Source organism: Dermacentor silvarum, chromosome 6, assembly GCF_013339745.2.
Source record: "Dermacentor silvarum isolate Dsil-2018 chromosome 6, BIME_Dsil_1.4, whole genome shotgun sequence".
Taxonomy (NCBI): domain Eukaryota; kingdom Metazoa; phylum Arthropoda; class Arachnida; order Ixodida; family Ixodidae; genus Dermacentor; species Dermacentor silvarum.
This window is the reverse complement of record NC_051159.1, coordinates 145,416,471-145,437,401: the sequence shown is the minus strand read 5'-3', so window position 1 is coordinate 145,437,401 and position 20,931 is coordinate 145,416,471. Positions and strand designations below refer to the sequence as shown.

Genomic DNA, 20,931 nt, shown 5'->3' with positions numbered 1-20,931 from the left:
GGGCGGTGGGCTGCTAATTACTAGTTTCCACAAAAATGTATCATAAGGTAACTGTAACTTTTGAACATGTGTGTTCAGACTGCGAATTTTAGGATTAGATTTTTTGCTGCCAGGTTGCTCTGTGTTTACAGTGGTTAATACGTACTTCCCGACGGAGTCAGAACACTGATCACCTGGACTCACTGTTCCGAAACTGTTCAAATGCAACGCTCCTGGCAGGAGATTTTAATTCGCATCATACTTCCTGGGGAATTAAAACGGATAGTTGTGGAAAGAGGTTGTGGAATTGGGTGCATGACAACAATTTTCAATGTCACAATTCAGGACAAATTACCTTTCTACGTGGACGATTCTCTTCTGCATTAGATCTGACTTTCTCCTCTGCTAACATGTCTATTTCATCTTGGGACACCTTTGACAATGGAACAAGTAGCGATCACTTACCCATCACTTTTGAAATTATGCTTCACGTCAGGCTCCTATTATACGACAAAGACGACTCATTAATTATACAACTATAACTCAACTATAAATGCAGGCTTATCAGCGTTGAGTACTTATGATGAACAACGGAGGGCTGACTCTGTCGTATCGCTTTTAAACTCTTCTATTCAGCCTGCTGAGTTTACGGTTAGGTCTTGCAGCTCGCCGTCGAAGTCATCATGGTGGAACGATGCTTGCACACGGGATTATAGGCGAAGAAAAGCAGCGTGGAAAAGTCTCCAACATAATCATTCACCGAAAAATTGGATGGACTATAAATTCTATGGCAGCTCTATTTAAACGAACTGTGGCGAAAGCTAAAGATGAACAAAAAAATGCAATACATACGTCTTTGTCAAAACGAGAAAGAAGATCGGCACTTTTCAGGTTCTTACGCAACAAAAAAGATGTTCAACAGTCCGTATGGTCATTTTCCGCTGTTCTATCCCCCAAGGAAGCGGCGGATTCACTAAATAATATCGCGAAAGGGCTTGAAGCACGCTTTTCTTCGCTGTGTCCCAGACCGAGGAGGTTCAAAATTTCTACATCTGAATTTGTAGAAGTTACCATGACAGAATTATCCGATGTCATCTTATCTGCCCATCAATCGGCTCCTGGACCGGACCGTATCACCATTACTATGATTAAATTATTGTTTGACTCTTTCCCAGATGAGCTCTTAAATATAGTTAACTGTTCACTACAATATACATGGATTCCGACCTCTTGGAAAATTGCAAAAATTGTGCTTTTGCTTAAAAAAGAAACCTCGGATATATCTTGGACAACATTCGGCCAATTGCACTTACATCGAATCTAGTCAAAATTGTAGAAAAAGTAATTCATGTCCGGCTCCTTGAATTTACTTCTTCTCGTGGTATTCTGTGCTCGAGCCAAATAGGATTTAGGCCTCATTGTTCCATTTGGTCTGCTCACGTTGATTAGAAAGCCGCATTCGACTCGCAGGACAATCAGGAGATATATCGGCATTGGTAACTTTAGATATTGCAAAAGCATATGACAGTGTCGAACATGCAATTTTAATTTCTCGCTTAGTTAGCTGTTCTGTTTCAGACTATTTAGTAGCCTGGATACAAGAGTTCCTTTTAGATAGAGAATTTTTTTGTTTCAAGGATGGGGTGACATCGGATACGTATAATCAGACGAGAGGCGTACCACAGGGATCAGTTCTTTCGCCACTTTTGTTCAATATTTTGTTATCTTCTGTGCCAATCCATCAGGATGTACAACTCTATCTCTATGCTGATGACATTGCATTTTTCTCATCAGCAAGGGATATTAATACGTTATACCAAATTTTGCAATCTTATTTGTCTGAACTCGAGTCCTGGCTGGACGGCCTGTCTTTTTCGCTTAACGTAAAGAAATGCGCTCTACTGGTGTTTCCATTGTCAAATCCTGTCTCTATTTCTCTTCATTATCGTAATCAGCCGATTACGCAAGTTCCAACTTTGAAGTACTTAGGGATAACCTATGATGGTAAGCTAAACTGGCAGCAGCAAATAGAAGCAAATGCTAATAAAGGAGAACGTGCAATGGCATTGTTGCGCCGGTTCAGCAATAAAAACACAGGGATGCGTAGATCTACGTTGCTGATGATTTATAAGCTTTACGTCCGCCCCATCCTAGAATTTGGTTGTGTTCTTTTTCAGGATGTGCAGCATACAAGCTAAGACCTTTAATTCTACTGGAAAGGCAAGCGTTGCGTCCTCTGCCTCGGGCTGCCAAGTTTTGTGGCTAATAATGTTCTTTATCTGGAGTCTGGAATTATTCCGCTTGATTCCAGATTTAAGCAACTTACTGTCCTGACTTTCCTGAAGCTTTATGATACACCCCTTTCCAATTTGCAACCCGTTTTCATCAATTCACCAGAATCATTTTTCAGAACAGGATGGCGGCGTTACCGACAGCCACAAGTTAGTTTTGTTCAATCGCTGTATCTAAACTTCAAGTTAGCCTTCCGCGCCTGATTTCTCCAAAATCTAATTCATTCAAGATAAAACTAACTTTTGATGATATTTTCCAAAACACGCAAAACTTCTTCCTGCGCGCATACTTGAAGGTCTCCTTCAAGACCATCTTAGTCAATTTCCGTCTCATTTGGTTATTTCTACGGACGCATCACAAATTTAGAGAAGGCTGGTGTTGGCATCTTTTCGAATCAACTCAACTGGTCTTTTGCTCTCCGTCTCGCTGATTACACTCCAATATTTCTTGCAGAATTTCTGGCAGTTATTCTTGCCATCCGAAAATTGGGTCCACATAATTCTAAGGTAATAGTTGTTACAGATGCGCTTTCGGTCTGTACACATTTAACTTCCAATAATCAGTCACACCTACTGAGTATATTTTCGACTCTTGCCCCAGAAAATTTATCCGAAGTCCGCTTTGTCTGGGTCCCCGGACATAGTGGAATCTTTTTAAATGAATCAGCTGACTCGCTCGCTTCGACATCACTAAATGGTCCGGTCATAAATATTCTTCCTGATTTCTCTTTTATAACAGGAGCTAGATTTAAACGCCTTTATTGCTGAGTTGCCATGACTCGTCCATACTTTCTTCAGACGATTTTCAACATTTAAAATTTCGGTGGAACACGAGCAAGTGCCTTTCACGCCAATGTGAGGTGACGCTGTCAACTTTTCGCTGCAGAGTTCCCCGCCTAAATTTTTATCTTCATAGATCCGGTTTATCAATCACTGATCTCTGCTCGTTTTGTAATCAACCGGAGACTATTGACCATTTCTTTCTTTCTTGCCACCGCTTCTCCTCCCTCCGTAGAATGTTTCTGTTATTTCCAAGCAGTAATCTGGGTTTGTCACTTACAACGCCAAACATTTTGTCTTTTGGGGCCTGTCAATTAGGCACAAGTCAGGGCTCTATGATCATTGCTGTTCACAAATTTATTGAAGCATCCGGAAGGTTACGCTGCTAGGGCACCGACCGTGGGACATGTTACCTTGTTATTTTTGTAGTTAGTTTTCTCTTAATTTTTATTAAGTTAATTTCAGTATAGGACATCTTAAAATCTGTGTTAAGGAGTTACCAAAATCTTCATTTTGATTATTCACCTTTGCCATTTTGTTCGTTGTTAGGTGCATGTTTTATTTTATCCAGTTGGCCAATCCCCCTCGTGGGTACGAGCCATGTTTTGAGGCAACAACAACAACAACAACAAATACCCGATGTCCAATACCGTACTTCATCGGTGTCCCTCACACAAACTAAATATGTTGCCATCCGCACCAACCCGGACGTCTCAGTCCTCCTCGCGTCATCAGGCCCCAAACCCTCTGAACAGCAGGCTTGCGGCCCGCCAGGCAGACATACGCCGACTGCATGAGTACAGCTCTGTGAATTCTGCATTTCTATACGCGGGGATACCCCGAGGCGCGCAGGTGCTCATACACAAGACTCGCCAAATGGAGGATGAACGTTAGAGGTATAGAGCACTGCCAGACCACAACTGCACCGAGGACGTGGATTAGCCTTGCCACCGATATGTTCCACCTGCAGCACTAGCGCCACACCGAACGATTCACCCCCTATTGTGGGAGTGCGTCGGCTGCCACCATCTCTGCAGCTGAACTCGCGATCAACCTTCTGCGGCTATGAAGGGAAGGCTATACGGAGGCAAAGCACGCACAAGTGAGAGCGCTCTTGAAAAGAGTCCCACGCTCTAATCCACGTTAGTTTAGGCTGAGGTCCTTACCAGCAACAATTAAATAACAGAACACACCACTGAGTGTAAAAGTTTACTTATTTTATCCCTTCCGCGTCTAGGCAAACGCGAAACCGTCGCACGTGGAAGCTGCGTCGATACAGCGTCTGTTCCGAGCATACCTCCATGGTTCCGAGCAACCAAAAGCACTGCTAAACGCTGCCGGACTACTTGGCGTGGTAACACATGTGCTGCAGCCAAGCGCCCATAGCTTTCCCTTCATAGCCACAGAAAGTTGTCCGCGAGTATAATTTCCAGCCTCTGATATCAAATACTTGAGGAATTTGATAGTACCTCGAAATGTCACTCGCGCCAAGGTCACGCTGCTATCTCTATAGTTTCGCGCTCGAACCACCGGCGCCCGACCACCGAATGTAATTCTTTTTCTCCCCTTTCGAATAACTTGACCGTCTAGCCGTCCTCATCTCAATAAAAGCTTGTCAATCAGCCAATAACTATTCACATACAATAAAATAAACGCATACACATAGCTTTATAAAAGCTACAGTGTGCCGAGAGAGTCCTTCGTGCAGGATTGTTAAACCCATCAGCAGATTCTGCAGTGGTCGTCACTAATTTCTAGCTTGTGTATACCTCCTTCACTGCTTCTGGTGAATCGAATGTTATGCGAGCGTTCAACTCATTATGATACTGATCACCACTTAATTGATATATCCGATTGGTTCGGATCAGGGCTTAAAGTCTCCCGTCAGTGGAGGGGGGGCCTCATAGGGCGGCGACCAGTATAGCGCTAGCACGCGCACACTCACGCACGCTCATATATATATATATATATATATATATATATATATATATATATGGAACTTCTTATACGATATGTCATCATCATCATCATCAGCCTATATTCCACTGCAGGACGAAGGCCTCTCCCTGCGATCTCGGTTGATATACAATATTATCAACCGACTAATCGCGATAAGTCATTAATCAAAATGTGAGTGAGAATTGCCCCGCGCAAGGCACTACATGTAATAAAATCACTTCCAGCGCTTGTCGCGACAGTTAACCTGCCGCGGGGGGGAATGGAAGGGGGGGGGGGCGCCCCCGAGCCCCCCCCCCCCCCCCCTTACTTTAAGCACTGGTTCGGATGCCTGAGCACAACGGCTTTACAAAACTGCAGATTCATTTGCAAATGCGTCACTAGGTGGTCCGGTTAATCAACATCTCCATTCATCAGAACAGGTTTTGCGCCATAACCGTATTTTTGTTTTTGTGTGTTTGTGAGCGGAACAATTCCATTGGACTATTATGTCTACGATGTCGATCATACCGTCGAGAAACGAATTCTCGAAAATTCTCATCTCCTCGTACTCGACTTGTGCCATTCCTGTAGGTATAGACCAAATATATATATATATATATATATATATATATATATATATATATATATATATATATATATATATATAAAGTGGCGTAGGGCAATTTTTAAGTGGCGTAGGACAAAAAAAAAAAATGGAAACAGATAAAGAAACATTTTCCTGGGCCAAAATTTTCATTATGTTAGTAACGAAATTCAATGACGAGCCAAGAATAGGTCATTATCTCGTTGACTTTGTTTATTACGCTTGCTATGTGGTGACGCGGAAAGTAGAGTTTAAAACGCTCAAACCTGACAGACAAGTTTGGCAAACGCAGCCTGATCGGAGTCGCGGCGGGAACACACGCAGTTAAACCAGTTTTTTATGGATTGTCAGAGGTGTGGAATTCCCAGCACGTCGGAATTTTGAATCGCACGCTGAAGATAACGCTTACATAACGGAAGGGCCAACACTTCGTTTGAAACCAGCGCTGATCGAAAACAAAACCAAAAATGGAATGGTGTACTACGAGCTAATGAAAGCTAAATCTATTTACGCCTAAATAAATTCTGCCACACAAGCATATCTCTTTCATATCTAAATTTTTTAAATAGTTTTATTGTGCAGAGATTGAGAACAGACACTACATTCGAACAGTAAGTCGCATTTCCATCGACACATTTCGCGCGCTTTTCTCTGTCCATGTGCCGCAACCTTGCCGCAATATCTGTCATGATTTTCCAATGAAACGAAAGATCTGAATTACGTTCGTGGGACGGATTCCATGACTCGGAACAAGGAACCATGTTAGTTGCTTTTTTTTTTGAAAGCTTGATCGTAAAGATAAGCTTATCTGCTGTGACTGCGCGCCGATATCGAGCTACGCTTGCGCCCGTTGCCGTTGTCTTGAAATGTCGATGGCTAGTGTTCGCTGGTCGGCAGCGTTGTTAGGTTCATTGGCCAATTTTTTTGTCTGTTCCGCGTTGCTTTTCTTTAGCCGATAGCGTTACACATTTAGGCATGTAGGTGGTGCTCGTTAGTAATTTTTGAAGTTAACAGTGGCTCATTTGGGCTCGCTGTCAAAAGCGGCAAATCACGTCCAAACAGGTTTTAAGGCCTATTTCTGAGCAAACATAGCCTTGCACTCGTCTTGACAGGGGCCTTACTCCCGGTACACGGTCCATGGCAGCATGTCCTGCGTCCACTGCCTCAAGGTGGGCTTGACACTTTCGTTTTTATAACACTGCTTTAGACTTACCCTACTCGTTGACACTTTTGTTTCTCCTTGTTTGTACCTTCCCCCCTCTTACTTGCCCCTGTGTCACCGGTTGTCGCTTGCAAGTTTTGTGGCATGCATTCCACGGCTTTGGCGAGGAGTAACGTTCTCCGTACTTATTTGCTTTCACTGGAGTGTTTTGTGCTTCCGAACGGTAGTTTCGTGCACTGTGCGACGAAAGCAGTATCAGCGCGTATGGCAGCGTGCTATTGTTGGGGTCGTTTTCTGGTAATCGTCCTCTTATTGCCATTGACGCGACTTTGCGACGCTCTCTTTCAGCACCATGAAGCACGAGTTTGTGGAAGGCTGGGATTTAACGCAAGTGCTGGGGGAAGGAGCATATGGGGAGTAAGTATCAACAGTATATGCAGTTTCTTCCCAGCCAATAGTGTACGTTGTGCAAGTACTATAACAGCTGTTTGCGCCTGGTTTCAGAGTCAAGCTTCTGGTTAACAGAGCAACGCAAGAAGCAGTTGCAGTCAAAGTGTTGAATAATAGTGACCACGCTGAAGCAGCTGAGAACTTTAGAAAAGAGGTAAGAGGGCCACTGGGGGGATTAGTAATGTTTGTATGCTTTCAACTCTTGTTACAATTTGTCTGCTATAAATTTGTCAATTGTTTTGCAGATATGTGTTCATCGAATGCTTAACCATGATAACATAATTAAATATTATGGTCACAGGAAGGATGGGAGTCATCAATATATTTTTCTTGAATATGCATCTGGTGGCGAGCTGTTTGACAGGATAGGTGAGTGCATCGGAATCGCAATGAACTTCTTGAGACATGATTTTCCTTACATGTGCTACATGCACACAAACATCAATTCCAAAATTATTCAGTTGAGTTCCCTGTTGCTCCTTCTCAATGACTATTGCTGACTATTTTGTTGTCACACGCAGAGCCTGATTGTGGCGTGGACCAAGGAGTTGCGCAAAAGTATTTCAAGCAAATAATGTCTGGAGTGGTAAGATGCCTTTCTAGTATTATCCTAAACATTTTTCTAAACTGTAACACAGGAATATGCAGTGTAGAGGTGGATAAAGCCTGATGGTTAGACAGCTCTTATGTGTGCTGACATTTTAACTTTGACGTGGTGCTTTGCGTTTCAATGTCTATAAACATAATGCGGGAGGTACTCTGTTCGAATCCAGGTACCACCGGGAACCCACCAGTTTTTTAATGGGTAAGCGGTCTCCCCTAGCCTGATGCTCAGCTACTTGTAGAGTTTCTCATGCTGAACCCTAGAGATTTCGGGGCATGTTTTGGTGTTGCAGCTGGAAGAACATGTTGAGACGACTGCATTTGTATACTCGTAGACAAAGGTTCAATTTTAATTCCATTGCCGTGCAAGAGAGTATTGCATTACTACACCCTGCCTTTGGACCTGGCATGAGTGCTTTTTGTGAAGGGAAACTATGGAATGCACATAATTATTCTTCGTTTCTCTTTGAGATGATAGTACCACATAGCTGTACCCCCCACTAGTGCTACTTTCTGTGCAATTCTGTTTAGGTACTTCAGGAATAAGTAATAATTTACCCTGGATTGATAGATTACACTTATGGAATTGTGAATAGGCTGGTCTTTTCATGAGTATGCTTGGCCAGCCAGAAAGGGCACCAAGTTTGCACCAGCAACCCCTATTATCATACATATTGGTAGCATCTGCTCAGTGCCAACTTGTTTCTTGTCATTTAAAAATTATTTTATGTGAAGGCAGCCAAAGGCTCAACCTCACAAGTTTTTTAAACGCTTCTGCATTAAAGGCCGAAACATTGCAAAATATACTGAAATATATAACACGGTCGTTATTGCTGTAGCTAGGCTTAAAATTTGAAAATGATCGATTTTACCAATATTTTCCCAATGACCTTTTTCTTTCAAAGAAATATAACCATAGCTTCGGACGACTAATATATGAATATGAGCCGACGATGTTTCTCTACAGTGTCCTATTGATGTCTGTAGTCAGACTATGGAAATTTTTGGGAGCACCTACTATTGATGATTTCGTATTGTGGCATTGCCTATGCATCTTGGCATTTGCTACCTGTCCATACTTTCTGAGGTGCTGCAGTGGCAAGCCCTTCTTGTCTGCTATGATGCTATGACTCACTGCTACAATTGTCTTGTTACTATGGTAACCCTGTGAACTACTCAAAGCTAGGTGGCAGAACAGATTACACTGTTAATGGTAGCACTGCAATTCCGCTTTGGTGCTATGTCTTATGTAATTTTTCTTTCTCTAAACTGGCTTTAGTCGTATGTGTGTGGCACAGTTAGTGTGCCCTTTAAAGTTCATTGTGATATATCCACGTTTCTCACAAAAGGAACTTGCATGTTTGCTGCTTGCATTACAATTGCTTTTGGACCTTATTGCCCTCATATTGCCCCTTTGGGATCTTCTTTACTGCAGTACTGCTTACAATAAGGTACACAGAACCCATCTTTGTGGTAAAGGTGCTATCACGTTTAAAGAAAATGATGCATAGGAATTCTTTGTTGCTATTAGTGCAGTGTGCCTTAGTTAGCGCAAGTTGAGTTGCAGCTTTGTGTTAGTTTGGAGTATAAAAGCGTAACGAAACACACTACCATTGAGAGAGCAAGGCCACAGTCGGAACAATGGGCTGTGTTCGGTTTAAACATCAATGTTTGGTAATATTAAATTTGCAAGGCTCAAAAGCAATGCAAGTAGGCATTGAACAGTGCTAGCCATTAGGGCTGTTCACGTGGCTTTCTCATTTTGTCTTGTTTGTCTCTTTAGGTTGAGCTTTGTGGTGGTTCCGCCTCCACAGCATTTTACTGCTGAGCACAAGGTTATGGGTTTGATTCTTAGCTGTTTCTTGGTTCGAGAATTGAACCAAAACACTCATATACAGAGGTGAGCAGCCTTGTCTAGAACGCGGGAATGGCGGCTTCCGGGGTTCTCTGGAGCCAGCCGGCGACGTCTAACGGTAGTTGTTGGGCCCAAACGTGCCCAGCACCTACCGTTAGATGTCAAACCCAGCAGCTAGCGTTAGATGTCGCTGGCTGGCTCTGGAGAGCCCCAGAAGCTGCCGTTCCCGCATTCTAGACAAGGCTGCTCACCTCAGTACATGGATTTAAGTGCACTTTAAAAAGCCCTGGGAGGTCAAAATTAATCCAGAGTCTTCCACTACAGCACCCTCATCACTAATGTGTTGGCTTTGGTTGTTAAGCCCTATAACTCTTATGCTAGTTTGACAGTGAAGACCAGCTGGACCTACAGCATATATGTATCGTGCCGGTGGTGTAGTTCTGTTTCTGTACCTGAAGTCTGTGTGCTATTGAATCGTGCCAGTACGATTGTATTTACTTGATTTTGATGTATGCTCGATGGTCATGTGCATACAGTAAAAAATAGAACTGGCTTGGTATGCCAAAGTGCAGAAATTGTCTGATTGTGTGTGAAATTTGTAAAACCTTGTGACGCAACTTTACCTATAAAGCATTAGATGTAGACTTGTGGCAAAGCTTTTTATATTGTCAAGATATTTAACTGACCACTTTGCTTTTTTTACAGGAGTACCTGCATTCAAAAGGTGTGGCACATCGGGATCTGAAGCCTGAGAACATCCTATTAGATGCCAATGGTGAATGTTCTTATTGTTTGCCCTTGCTTCTGAAAGATTTTATCAAATTAAATAGAAAGCACCAAAATTGTTATACAGTGTGTGGAGTGATAAATTATAAAAACTTCAAGATTATGCAACCACCACACCCAAAGGTCGTGATGACAACTCGGTGATCAGAAGGTGTCCCAGTTTTAGCGACATGATAAAATGAGGCGAGAGAGCATTGCCAACTGGTGGTTCCATTAATATGCAATTTGGGTAAGAAACTGCATGCAGTTATAGTGTTGGTATATTTCTTTTCATATCGTGCACAAATATTTAATCTCTTTATCCACCATTTGTGTGGAGGTGACAGTGGGGCAATTTTGCTGTTATACCTGTTATACACATTCAGCAAACTTGCCAGAATAATAAAGGGGGAGGAAGGGGGTACTTCAGTGATCCCTTGGCTGAATATGTAGTTCATTCAAAGCATTGCTTGTTAAACTTCGAACACTGGGATGTACAGACATTTTGCTGTTCATAAGAGTTACACACTATTCACTCTTGCTTCTGAATGTAATAAAAACAAAAATGACTTTAGATTCACTTTTGTCACTGCTGTTTTGCTCAGGGTGTGCACATGGCCACCATTTTTAAATAAAAGAAGCTGTGCAGGTCCAGCTTAAACGTTAGTGCACCATTGGTCGTTAGTGCACAATCACTTTCTCACTGGAAACTTGCTCACAACTCTAATAGTGCACTGAATACACAACTAAACTGGAAAATTGCTCCATTTCTCGTAGACAACATCAAGATCTCAGACTTTGGCCTGGCGACAGTGTTCAGGTTTCGGGGAGAAGAAAGATTACTTGTAAAGAGGTGCGGTACGTTGCCATACATTGCGCCCGAAGTGCTTGTCAAGCAGTATCGTGCAGAGCCTGCCGACATCTGGAGCTGTGGGGTCATCCTAGTCGCACTGCTCGGTGGAGGTGAGTGCCTCGTTGTACCGCTTTATCCTAGTCATATTTACAACGGAGCGCTGATCAATATAAAGGGTGACACAAAAGTAATCATTGAATCAATCTATGGTTTTGGACTACACTTATAGAAAACCTGCAATATTTTTCATATGCTGGTAATTGAAAGTGCCAGCAACAGTGTTTCTTGTGCCAGTAATCTCCGAGGTAATGCTCTGCTCTGAGTCAAGGCTCTGACAGAGAGGGCACCAGGCATCTTGCATTTTATGTCACTCAGAAAAAAACTTGTAATTGTTCATTGTTGGTGGTTGATTAAGTTATAAACAGTATTTGTTATCATTGGAGCTGGCACTACATTTTCAAAGTGGCATTACCTACTCTGTCCTATGTTTACTTTTTTTTCCCCCCGCTTACTCAAATGTGTCAGAGTTGCACATCAGTGGCTGTACTTTGTTTATCTGTGCTTTTACAAAGCTACTAGGATGAACAGAGTTCTGGTAACTTTATTGCATTTATTGGTCTCTGACTGAGGCTTTATATATAAAACATCACTATTCTGGCGTGGTCTGTGCTTGGTGTTGCAAACATTTAATGACATGGCTTTACTATGGAGGGAACATACTTTTTTGCTGGTCACCAACTCATTATGACTGTTTGATGCTTTATCATGTTGACATTATAGAACTGCCTTGGGACAAGCCTTCTGCATGTTGCCCAGAGTATAAAGATTGGAAGGATTGCAAGATTACTGTGCCACCATGGTCAAAACTGGACAATGCAGTTCTTTGTGAGTGATTTGTACAATAAGTCAACATGACTATCTCGTGCTATTGGCAGCTAATGGCGTTCAGCTCTGTTAAAAGTGTTACAGGTCTATTGCACTTTAGTAGCGAGGTTCTGAATTTGAAACTCTAAAGAGTGTTTTTCTGGTGCTTAACAGCTTCACGATTTTTACCCGATTAATGCTGACTGTGTCTCAGACACTGACATGCCCTAGATACGAGGAACACTCGTTTGTGTGTGACAGCTGCCATGAATGGATTCTGGCGTCTAGAAATGCCACCCTTCTTATGATGATAATAATAGGTCCTTTATTTCATAGTACAGTAGACCCTCGTTCATACGTTGTAAAAAAAAACGCAAGGAAAGAATATGCGAATTGGGGAAAATGCACCATACGAATTAAAAAATTTGACACTCGACTGTAAACATCTACGTAATCTGAGGTGTAGTGCGAATCGTTACAGCGACGCTGATGCGTGTCGAACTGTTACATTCTGGATTAGTAAAAGAAGCTGCAATAACTAGGCATATTGCTTTTGATTTCTTGTACGGCGTCAGAACACAAAACCTTTCATTTCTTGCAGCATGTTCTTCCCGATACTATATCTTTGTAGTGTGCACAAGTTGTTTCAAAGCATTGCTGAGTTTTATAGCATTCTTGGGTAACAGCTCATTGATGTGGTTTGCCCTGGTTGCAACATTTTGCAGCACTACTTCGAAAAATACTCATGCCAAACCCAGCAAAAAGGTACACAATAGAGCAAATCAAAAACCACCAGTGGATGAAGAAACTTCTCAAGTCGAAAAGTGAGTGTTCTTGGAAGCAACTTTTGCCATGCTTAACATGTTTCTGAATTACATTTTGTGACTTTCAGATGCCAGTACCAAGTGGCTGGGCACCAATGTGGATTCGTTCGCACGCAAGAATAGCTGCTTTGACATTGGTCAGGCGGCTGATGCAAGCAGGTAATTGTCGTTTTATATCCTTTATTTTGTGCTGGTTCTGTTTGTGAGGCATTGTCAATTTTATAACTTCTACTTGGTGGGTTTCACACCCGTTCCATAAAGCAACACTCCTTCTGTGGTAGAAGCATGACTTTTCAGCTACTTAAGTTGTGATAGCACTGCTCATGGCTTGGATATTTAATCTCTTGTTCAGACATGATTGGCTTGAGGCCCTTTCTGTGCTCCGGTGAGCATGCAACAGCGCCAACTGTCAAATGAAGTAGTCACTGCACTCTATTAAGCTCTTCAGTGATACCTGTGTTATAATTTCATCACTGAACAAGACAGATGATCACAGGACGATGGAGACGGTATACAGTGGTTGAACAAAGGATGTTGCTGGAACCAATGTTTTGACAAGTGGACTTGTCTTTGCCAGGAGGACAACGGCACGATGACAAGTCCACTTGTTGAGATGTTGGCTTTATTGACATCTTTTGTCGACCATTGATCATTTCACAACCAGGCGCTTTCAGCATTGTCTTTGAAGTGGAGGGGTGTCTCAAGTAACTTCTTATTGCAAGAACGGCTGAGGGGCACTATTGAAATACAGGGTGATCCATTCTTAAGGGAATCACCTTATTGTATTTAAGCTAGTGTACTTGCAGCACTTCTTTGATTTCGTGGAGTAAATGCACCTTATGCCATGCCTAATGCAGATATTTATTACAAAATTAGTCTGCCGGATTACATGCCAAACTTAAGCTTGGAATACTAAGAAATTTATTCCCTAAAAGTGGATGAGCCTGTACATTGAATAGTTAGGTTCAGAAGTGGCCCTCCTTTGCACTCGGTGAAATAATAGAAGGGCTGCAAATTGCAAGTGTTTGTGATCATGGTGGACAGTCTTGCACATAATACTGTGTTTCAACTCTAACGACATGCTTGTGGCCTTCAATACATAAAAACATTGACTTGTGACATCTGCTGCCAAGTTGTGGCAAAAGCTGTTGGTAGCACTTTCTGCATTACAGTAGAACCCCGCTGATAGGTTTTTCACGGGACCGTAAAAAAAACCCGTAAGAGCCGGGAAACAGGAAAAATTGAGAAATGGGGAGTAGTGTTGAACTGCACACAATATTATTTTAATTCTTACATGTGAAAAAAAGTCGTAGTTTCGCCCGACAGCCGAAGTATCGATTACGATAGCAAATTAGTACACAGCTATACAAAGTAAGAATAGTAGTTTTATCGTCCGTATAAACTTGTAAACAATTGCTTATTAACAATATTAACAAACATGGTGTCAGCGCCCACAGGCCAACATGAACACATCACACTCGATGAGCGCAACACGCGCTGTCAAACGCTGGCGTGAGGAATTTAGACGCCGCTGCTGCTGTTGTCTGGTGCTGTTGTCTATTGCTTCAACGCAAACTGAGCACCAAGAACACACAGCACGCCCAAAGCTACGAGCCGCTGATGCACCTACACTGCGTATACTCTGCCCCAACGTAGATTGCTTTCAAGATACGGCCTTAATGCCAGAGCACAACTACAGTGGGCACAACGCTTCCTGCTATCCCTCCCCCCTCGGTCCCTCGCCGGTGCCTCGAGCACAACAGAAGAAGGCGCACGCTTCCTCCCTGCTTTTCTTTCTTTTGCACGCAAGATTTAGACGCAGTCGTTGGCTCCCCTCGCACGCTTGCACTCGCACATACAGCATACGGCATGCGGCGACGGCGTTATCGCCCTTGGACTTTATACGGAACATCTATGAGCCAAAGCCAATTTTAGGGCCACAACGCGTCATAGACACCATCTTTAGATAGCAAATACGGATCTCAAGGGCCATACTTTTGCTGACGGAAACCGAAAATACGTCATAAGTGTCGTCCCCGGCACTTTGGGCGGCCAATGCCACCGTCAAGCAACCAAGCCAAGCGACATGAAAAGTCACAATGACCACTCAGGCCGGCACGGGGTGGCAGTTCGCAATGTATGATGCGGGAACGGTCCCACAGTTGCGACGTAACAGCGGGGTTACCAATGCATTGGGTTCTATGGAAGCTGTGCCGGGACCGGCCAGAAACGACGTAACAGCGGGGTTCTACTGTATATACTGCCAGGTTAGCAGGCAGTATATGTTCTTTATTACTTGGGTGGCATTAGGTGCAGACATACAAACAGTCAATAGAACACAATACTTTGGCTTATATCTTTGCAGATTTTATTCTTAGCATCTCTTGTTTAGCTATGGAGTTCAATTTAGGTATGTTTGATTTGCCTGCATCACCTGAACTAGTTTATGAGGTGCTGCACCCTGTCATTAATTTCACTGGTGCAGCAGCGGCACCCTCTCAACCGCGCCATTAATTTCTAAAGGTGCAGGGCTGGTTCACAATTTTGCTGCACCCTTTACTGTTGGTGCCGACTTGGTGCAGACAGCAGCAATCGGAAGTAGCAGCGCAGCCGACGACACAGCACACATGCGCAAGCGCCGTTGCAACCCCGCTTACGTGCATCTTTGTCTATGCAAGTGCGGTTGTATTTACGCTTCAGAAGTCGATCAGACCAGCATTTCAGGACCTCTCAAACTTATCTAATTCGTGCACATTAGTCGGACAAAACACGTATGCACTTTGGCATTCGTTTTGAGTGTCTCACTATGCCTGCACCGCAGAAATTGAGCTGCAGAATATCTGAACTTCTCAAGAACCCCCAAATGGGCATTTTATCTCCTGTGCACTGAATTTCTCTTTTCGTTGTGACCTAGTCTCCTACTTTGCAACAATAGCGTAACTGGTGTATTTTTAAAAATGCCAACCTCTCCATATCCTTTTTCCTTTAAGGACTCACTTGGTAGTCGGTACTTCAGCCGACTCTTAATTCGACCCTGACCAGACTGACAAAATTAATCGAATTAAACAAAATGCAGAAAAAAATGACGAAACACCACTGATTCATTTCGCAGTTTGCCCGATGCTAACACTCGTTCGAATCAATTGTGCGCCTAATTTCCATGTGTCCAGAGTTGAAAACTAATGGAGAAATCACATTGAAGCTACTAAACAGAAAAAAATGTAATGCTCACCCGCTTTTTCAGCAAGAAAAAAAATTGACTCGCCATCCCAGCCCTGCTAAAGTGGATGTCCGGTGAAGCTGTTGAAAGCCACAATTACAAATGCTGAGGCGGTGTACAATGCTTTAATGCTTTAGAGTAATGGTAGTAATGGTAATTTAGAGTAACGGGAGTAATCGTAATTTTGACAGCACGCTACTGCTAGTCGTATTGCTGCTCCTCGTATTCACGCAGTTCCTCGGGAGTCCTAATTGAGCGTTGCCTACCCATAGCGGTGCTGCAACAATGAAATCTGTTGCTAGGCTGGTTCTTTTATATACGAAAGGCTAGTGACGTTGCAAGCAGCAGCTTGTGCAACACTAATCTTTACCTGGAAACGTATGCGGGGAGTGCTACGTGATTCGCATTCTTATCAGGAGCGCCTTATCATCAATTATGTGGTTCGGATGCTTGTTTTGTCCTTCCTCTTTATTGAAACAAATGCTGTTCTGTATGTTGTATGTGTGATTCCAAAGAACGTATGCACTTCTCGCTTCACTTTGCTGAATGATTCAAGCCTGTTTCACCTCCGCTGTGGGTCGGCCCAGTAGTGCACTCCTTCCAGGATCGGCCCACATTTTTTGCCCTCGTACGACGCCACGAAAAATGCCAACCAACGAGAGGCTCACAGCTTCACTGTAAAATGGGCAAGGTTCTAATATGTAGCACAATGGCGGCCGGTTTTCTAAGGTCAGCTTCGACTCAATAGTTCTGTGTTATGCGGTAAAGCACACGAAGGTGATTTTGGTTTCGAATCCGATTGCGTCGTGAAGGCAATGTCTGTCTCAGTATTCCTGCAAAAAAAAAAAAGGGGTTAAAATTGGGTAAATACAGTAATCAGATGTGAACTATGGTTATTGCGATAAAATCTTCCTAAAGCAGGCCGAAAATAGCTGTTTTCGACGGGAATTGACATGTGTTCAATGCATTGACTGTCCCCTCAGCTTCGCTGAGAAACACGTTGCCACTAAAGGGGTTGGTATTGGGTTCACCATAGGGGTCAGGTGCGTGCGTGCTGGCTGGTCAAGCGCACGTGACTGGTCAAACTCACGTGACTGGTCGTGTGTGCTGACTGGTTATCTGGCGGAGGCCAATTCTAGGATTGAAATAAGTTTGGGACAATAGAAATGCATGTGTGCGGGGAGGCCCGTTCGGTCAGAATCGAATTAAACGGAAGTCTACTGTATTACACTGAACAGATTCCTTGTGAACATATGCTGCTAGTAATGTTCACACAAATTTTCTGGTTTCAGCCCTTTTCTATTGTCCAATGCATTGCTCACTTTTCCCTTTTTCGTGGTTCTCTGCCAGGGACGACGACACCATCACCAGGCTCTCAAGTTCACAGCCGGATCCATTGCGTAGGGGTGTTGAGCCAAGTCTGGAGCTGGCCTCTGATACAGATGTGGTTGTGCAACATGTTAGCTTTTCTCAACCAGCACACCTTGATGACATGCTACTGAGCACACAGACACAGGGTACACAGAGCTCTTCACAGGTGAGCTGGACAATAAATATGCACCTCAAAATAGTATAGTGTAAGAAACTAAACAAACACTCAAATCAGTTTACACTGGTAAATTGTTCCTTTGATTTGGATAAACAACTTAATTACAAGAGAAAATGAAATTTTGCTCAGTGACACCACGTCAGTGTAACGTTGTGGATTTCTAAGTATTTTGTTCCCGCCATATTGGGGCCACCTTGGTTCAGTAAATGCTCTCTACACTTGCTAAGCTCAGTCTTTGACTCTTTTAGAGTACAATGTAGCTAGTGATTACTGATTTAAAAAAAAAAAAAAACTGATTAGTCCCGAGAAAATGGCATCATAATTTGTTGTCACGGCAAGCTGATTGTGGGAACTTCCCAGGCGGCATTGCCACCCATGTTTTTCTTGTTTTTTTTTGTAGACTTTTCTGGCTTATTAGATTTCTTTTCAAAGTAGGAGTGACCTTTTTTTTGTAGGAGGGTAATTTACTAATACAGCTCAGATTTTTTTCTCTTCCAAGACCAGACATTCTGGCCAACTGCAATGGAACTTTTCACTTTGGCTTTTCATTGGCTATAGATTAAGTAGCATATACTATTGGAACAATCCTGGCAAATGTGCAGGACTGGTAATTGTTTAGACTAGTGCGGTTAATATCTTTTTTTTTCTTTTTTTTTCTTTCAGACACCTCTTCAGAGGTTAGTGAAGCGAATGACAAGGTTCTTTGTCACCACTGATGCCCAACAGACTGTTGAGGAGCTCAAATCACTCTTTGAGCGTCTGGGTTATTCGTGGAAGACGAACTCTCCTGGACAGGTAAGCACAATTTTTCTTTTAGTGGCTGTTCATGTCATGTTTTAATGACATGTTAGCCATTATGTTAGCCCCCCTTTCGTAATACAGTTCTGATGGTATAAGTATATATTGTGTACAACAGTGGCACACTTCATGCTGCACTTCACGATTTCTGCTGAAATAGTTATAGCTAGCTGGCTGTGACATTGCCTGCGGCAAGATCCGATGCTTTTTGTTCTTTTTTGTTGCAGATCACTGTTACAACGCTAGACAAACGCAAAGCACAGCTAGTGTTTAAAGCAAGCCTGATTGAGATGAGTGCAAAGATACTTGTGGACTTCAGGCTGTCTCGTGTAAGTACAGCAGCATGTGCTCTTTGTAGAAACTTTTTTGTGGACACTCCCCCCTTTTTTTTGCTGCTGATCTCACATCCTTATGTGTTTTTATAGTGTCTGTAATAGCTGTCAAGAGTACAAGAACCTTACTCTTTTCACAACTTTAAAACTTCCATCCTAAGTGCTCTCATTCCTTTGGTTTTGTGTACCCAGAAAGAGAAAATGTAATTCACTACATAACATTGAAAATATGTCACCTCTTGGTGTAAACTGTTTTTGACTGCCCGTAAGTTCAGTAACATTTTAATAATTCTGCAATTCCATTTGTGCAATGACTGGTGAACTTTTTTTGCTTGATTGTGCTAAAATTTGAACTGCTAGCTGTGGTGTGTTTGTTCCCAAGTTCTTCCATATTGTTATTATAAGGTAACCTATATGATTGGGAAGGTAAACATGTGTATGCTTGCTGTTAGAATAAATTTTAATTGAACTCTGTTCATCCTTATAAATTGATTGGGCAGTTGATATTGGAATTGAATCAGAGGCTTTTAATATGCTCTTTTGATGGCAGTATGGCACAAGGTACACAGTTAAACATGATTATATTGAACCTGGACATTTTGATTGGCTGCTTCTATTGAACAGCAGTGGTTTTCCCTTGAAAATCATATCAAGCTTTATTTACCTGCGCATTCGATGCATGGAACTATACATGCAGCATATCCACCAGTGCACTGAATTAACAAAGGGGCTTGTCTTTCAGGGTGACGGCTTGGAGTTCAAGAAGCACTTCGTGATCATCAGGAACCACCTGTCTGAACACATTGCCAAAGGCCCTGTCAGCTGGCCTATAGCTGTGGCCACTAACAGCATTCCTTGACCTAAGTCGTAGTCTAGTGCCATCTTCATGAGACTGATGAACAGAATCTCATGTGCCAATCGTGCCTGCCCAACAATTCCTACGTTCTTACCTGATAATGTGTACATTTGTAGTGTAAATAGTGCTATGTTAATGAGCCTTGTATAGTGCTATGCTAATGAGCCTTGGCTTTGACATGTCACTAGAATTTAGGCATGCTATAGACAATAAAAGTGCCTTTTTATCACGAATACACCGCTTGTGTTGTATTATTGTGTTGTATTATTGTATATTGTGTTGTAGTCTACTTTTGTGAATTCGATCCTGGCGGGGCTGACGAAATTGGTCGAATTAAAGAAAACCCAGGAAAAAAAAAATTAAGTAGAATCTCTTCAGGGAGTTTTCTGAATGATGCGTAACCATTTCATAATAAAGACATGGTGTCAACACTGCTGGTAATCTTAGTACTGCTGAGCGGCTGCGGTCGTCCGGGCGCCATTACGGTAAATGCAACAATGCTGCGGCAACACGAACTGCTGCGGAAGACGCTGCAGCGTGAACTGATAAGGCAAGCAAACTACTGCAGGTGCGCTGACGACGTTCCGATCTGAAGCCACGACTGCTCCACAGTTCTGGCTTGCTAAATGTGTGCCTAGTACGTTCCTGATTGCACATGTCACGCAGTCACAGAGATGCACTCGTGTCACTGCTTGCAGATTTGTTGTCGTCTTCTTCCACAGCTGGCAAATGTGAAAGCGATTGTCTTACGCGAAGGATGGACGGATGCTCGGACAGTTTTCTCGTTGGGTTTCTCGTTAAATGCTTACGCATTTAAGAGTGCAATGCAATAGCATTCAGAGATCCTTGACTGCTTCTCAGATTTCCCGGCAACTGCAGCTTATGTAACCGTAATGTTTACCAGAAAATGCTAGCAGTGAACGCTATGCATGAAGGTGCGCTTTATGGTAGAAACGAGGCCTCTTGCGTAGGCCGATCTTCTGTTATTAAGGCAACGAAAGTCTTATGTGTCTCATCGTTCAGTCGACCTTCAACGTCCTTGAGCAAAAAACGTGTCATCGAAGCGAAATCATACACAATGACGACTCTGTTTAGTAGTAATTCACTTACTACACCGACCCGGCATCGTGTATTGCATATAGTATGCAAAAGCTCGCGCAACAATTGTAATGGTGTGCGGGTCACCGTCATCTTCTATGAATAAGCAA

General features: G+C 42.8%; 2 protein-coding genes across 4 annotated transcripts in view; one reads left to right on the top strand and one right to left on the bottom strand.

Moving 5' to 3' along the window:
* Positions 1–4,190, bottom strand: part of LOC119456146 (cholinesterase 1) — a 91,336-nt gene extending 87,146 nt beyond the window's left edge. The window contains exon 1 of the mRNA XM_049669562.1: positions 4,015–4,190. The gene's annotated coding sequence lies outside the window, so the exon portion shown is untranslated. The remainder of the gene's footprint in view (positions 1–4,014) is intronic.
* A 2,026-nt stretch (positions 4,191–6,216) lies between these two features.
* LOC119456145 (serine/threonine-protein kinase Chk1-like) lies at positions 6,217–19,956 on the top strand. 3 transcript variants are annotated; one of them, XM_037717759.2, is made up of 15 exons: positions 6,217–6,353; positions 6,705–6,761; positions 7,103–7,171; positions 7,259–7,358; positions 7,450–7,573; positions 7,726–7,790; positions 10,368–10,437; positions 11,205–11,390; positions 12,061–12,165; positions 12,870–12,968; positions 13,037–13,127; positions 17,539–17,725; positions 18,401–18,532; positions 18,763–18,864; positions 19,610–19,956. In XM_037717759.2, coding segments are annotated over exons 1-15 (1,506 nt in total). In that variant the 5' UTR covers positions 6,217–6,351; the 3' UTR covers positions 19,727–19,956. The 3 variants fall into 3 exon arrangements, with proteins under 3 accessions (XP_037573687.1, XP_049525522.1, XP_037573688.1); XM_049669565.1 differs by lacking the exon at positions 12,061–12,165; XM_037717760.2 differs by lacking the exon at positions 6,705–6,761 and having other exon boundaries at positions 6,254–6,353.
* The last annotated feature ends 975 nt before the right edge of the window (positions 19,957–20,931 follow it).

Bases quoted from the DNA above. Each gene is read 5' to 3' on its own strand.
- LOC119456145 (XM_037717759.2), top strand. The intron at 10,438-11,204 runs GTGAATGTTCTT...CATTTCTCGTAG, and splicing joins CATCCTATTAGATGCCAATG to ACAACATCAAGATCTCAGAC. The intron at 11,391-12,060 runs GTGAGTGCCTCG...TTGACATTATAG, and splicing joins AGTCGCACTGCTCGGTGGAG to AACTGCCTTGGGACAAGCCT.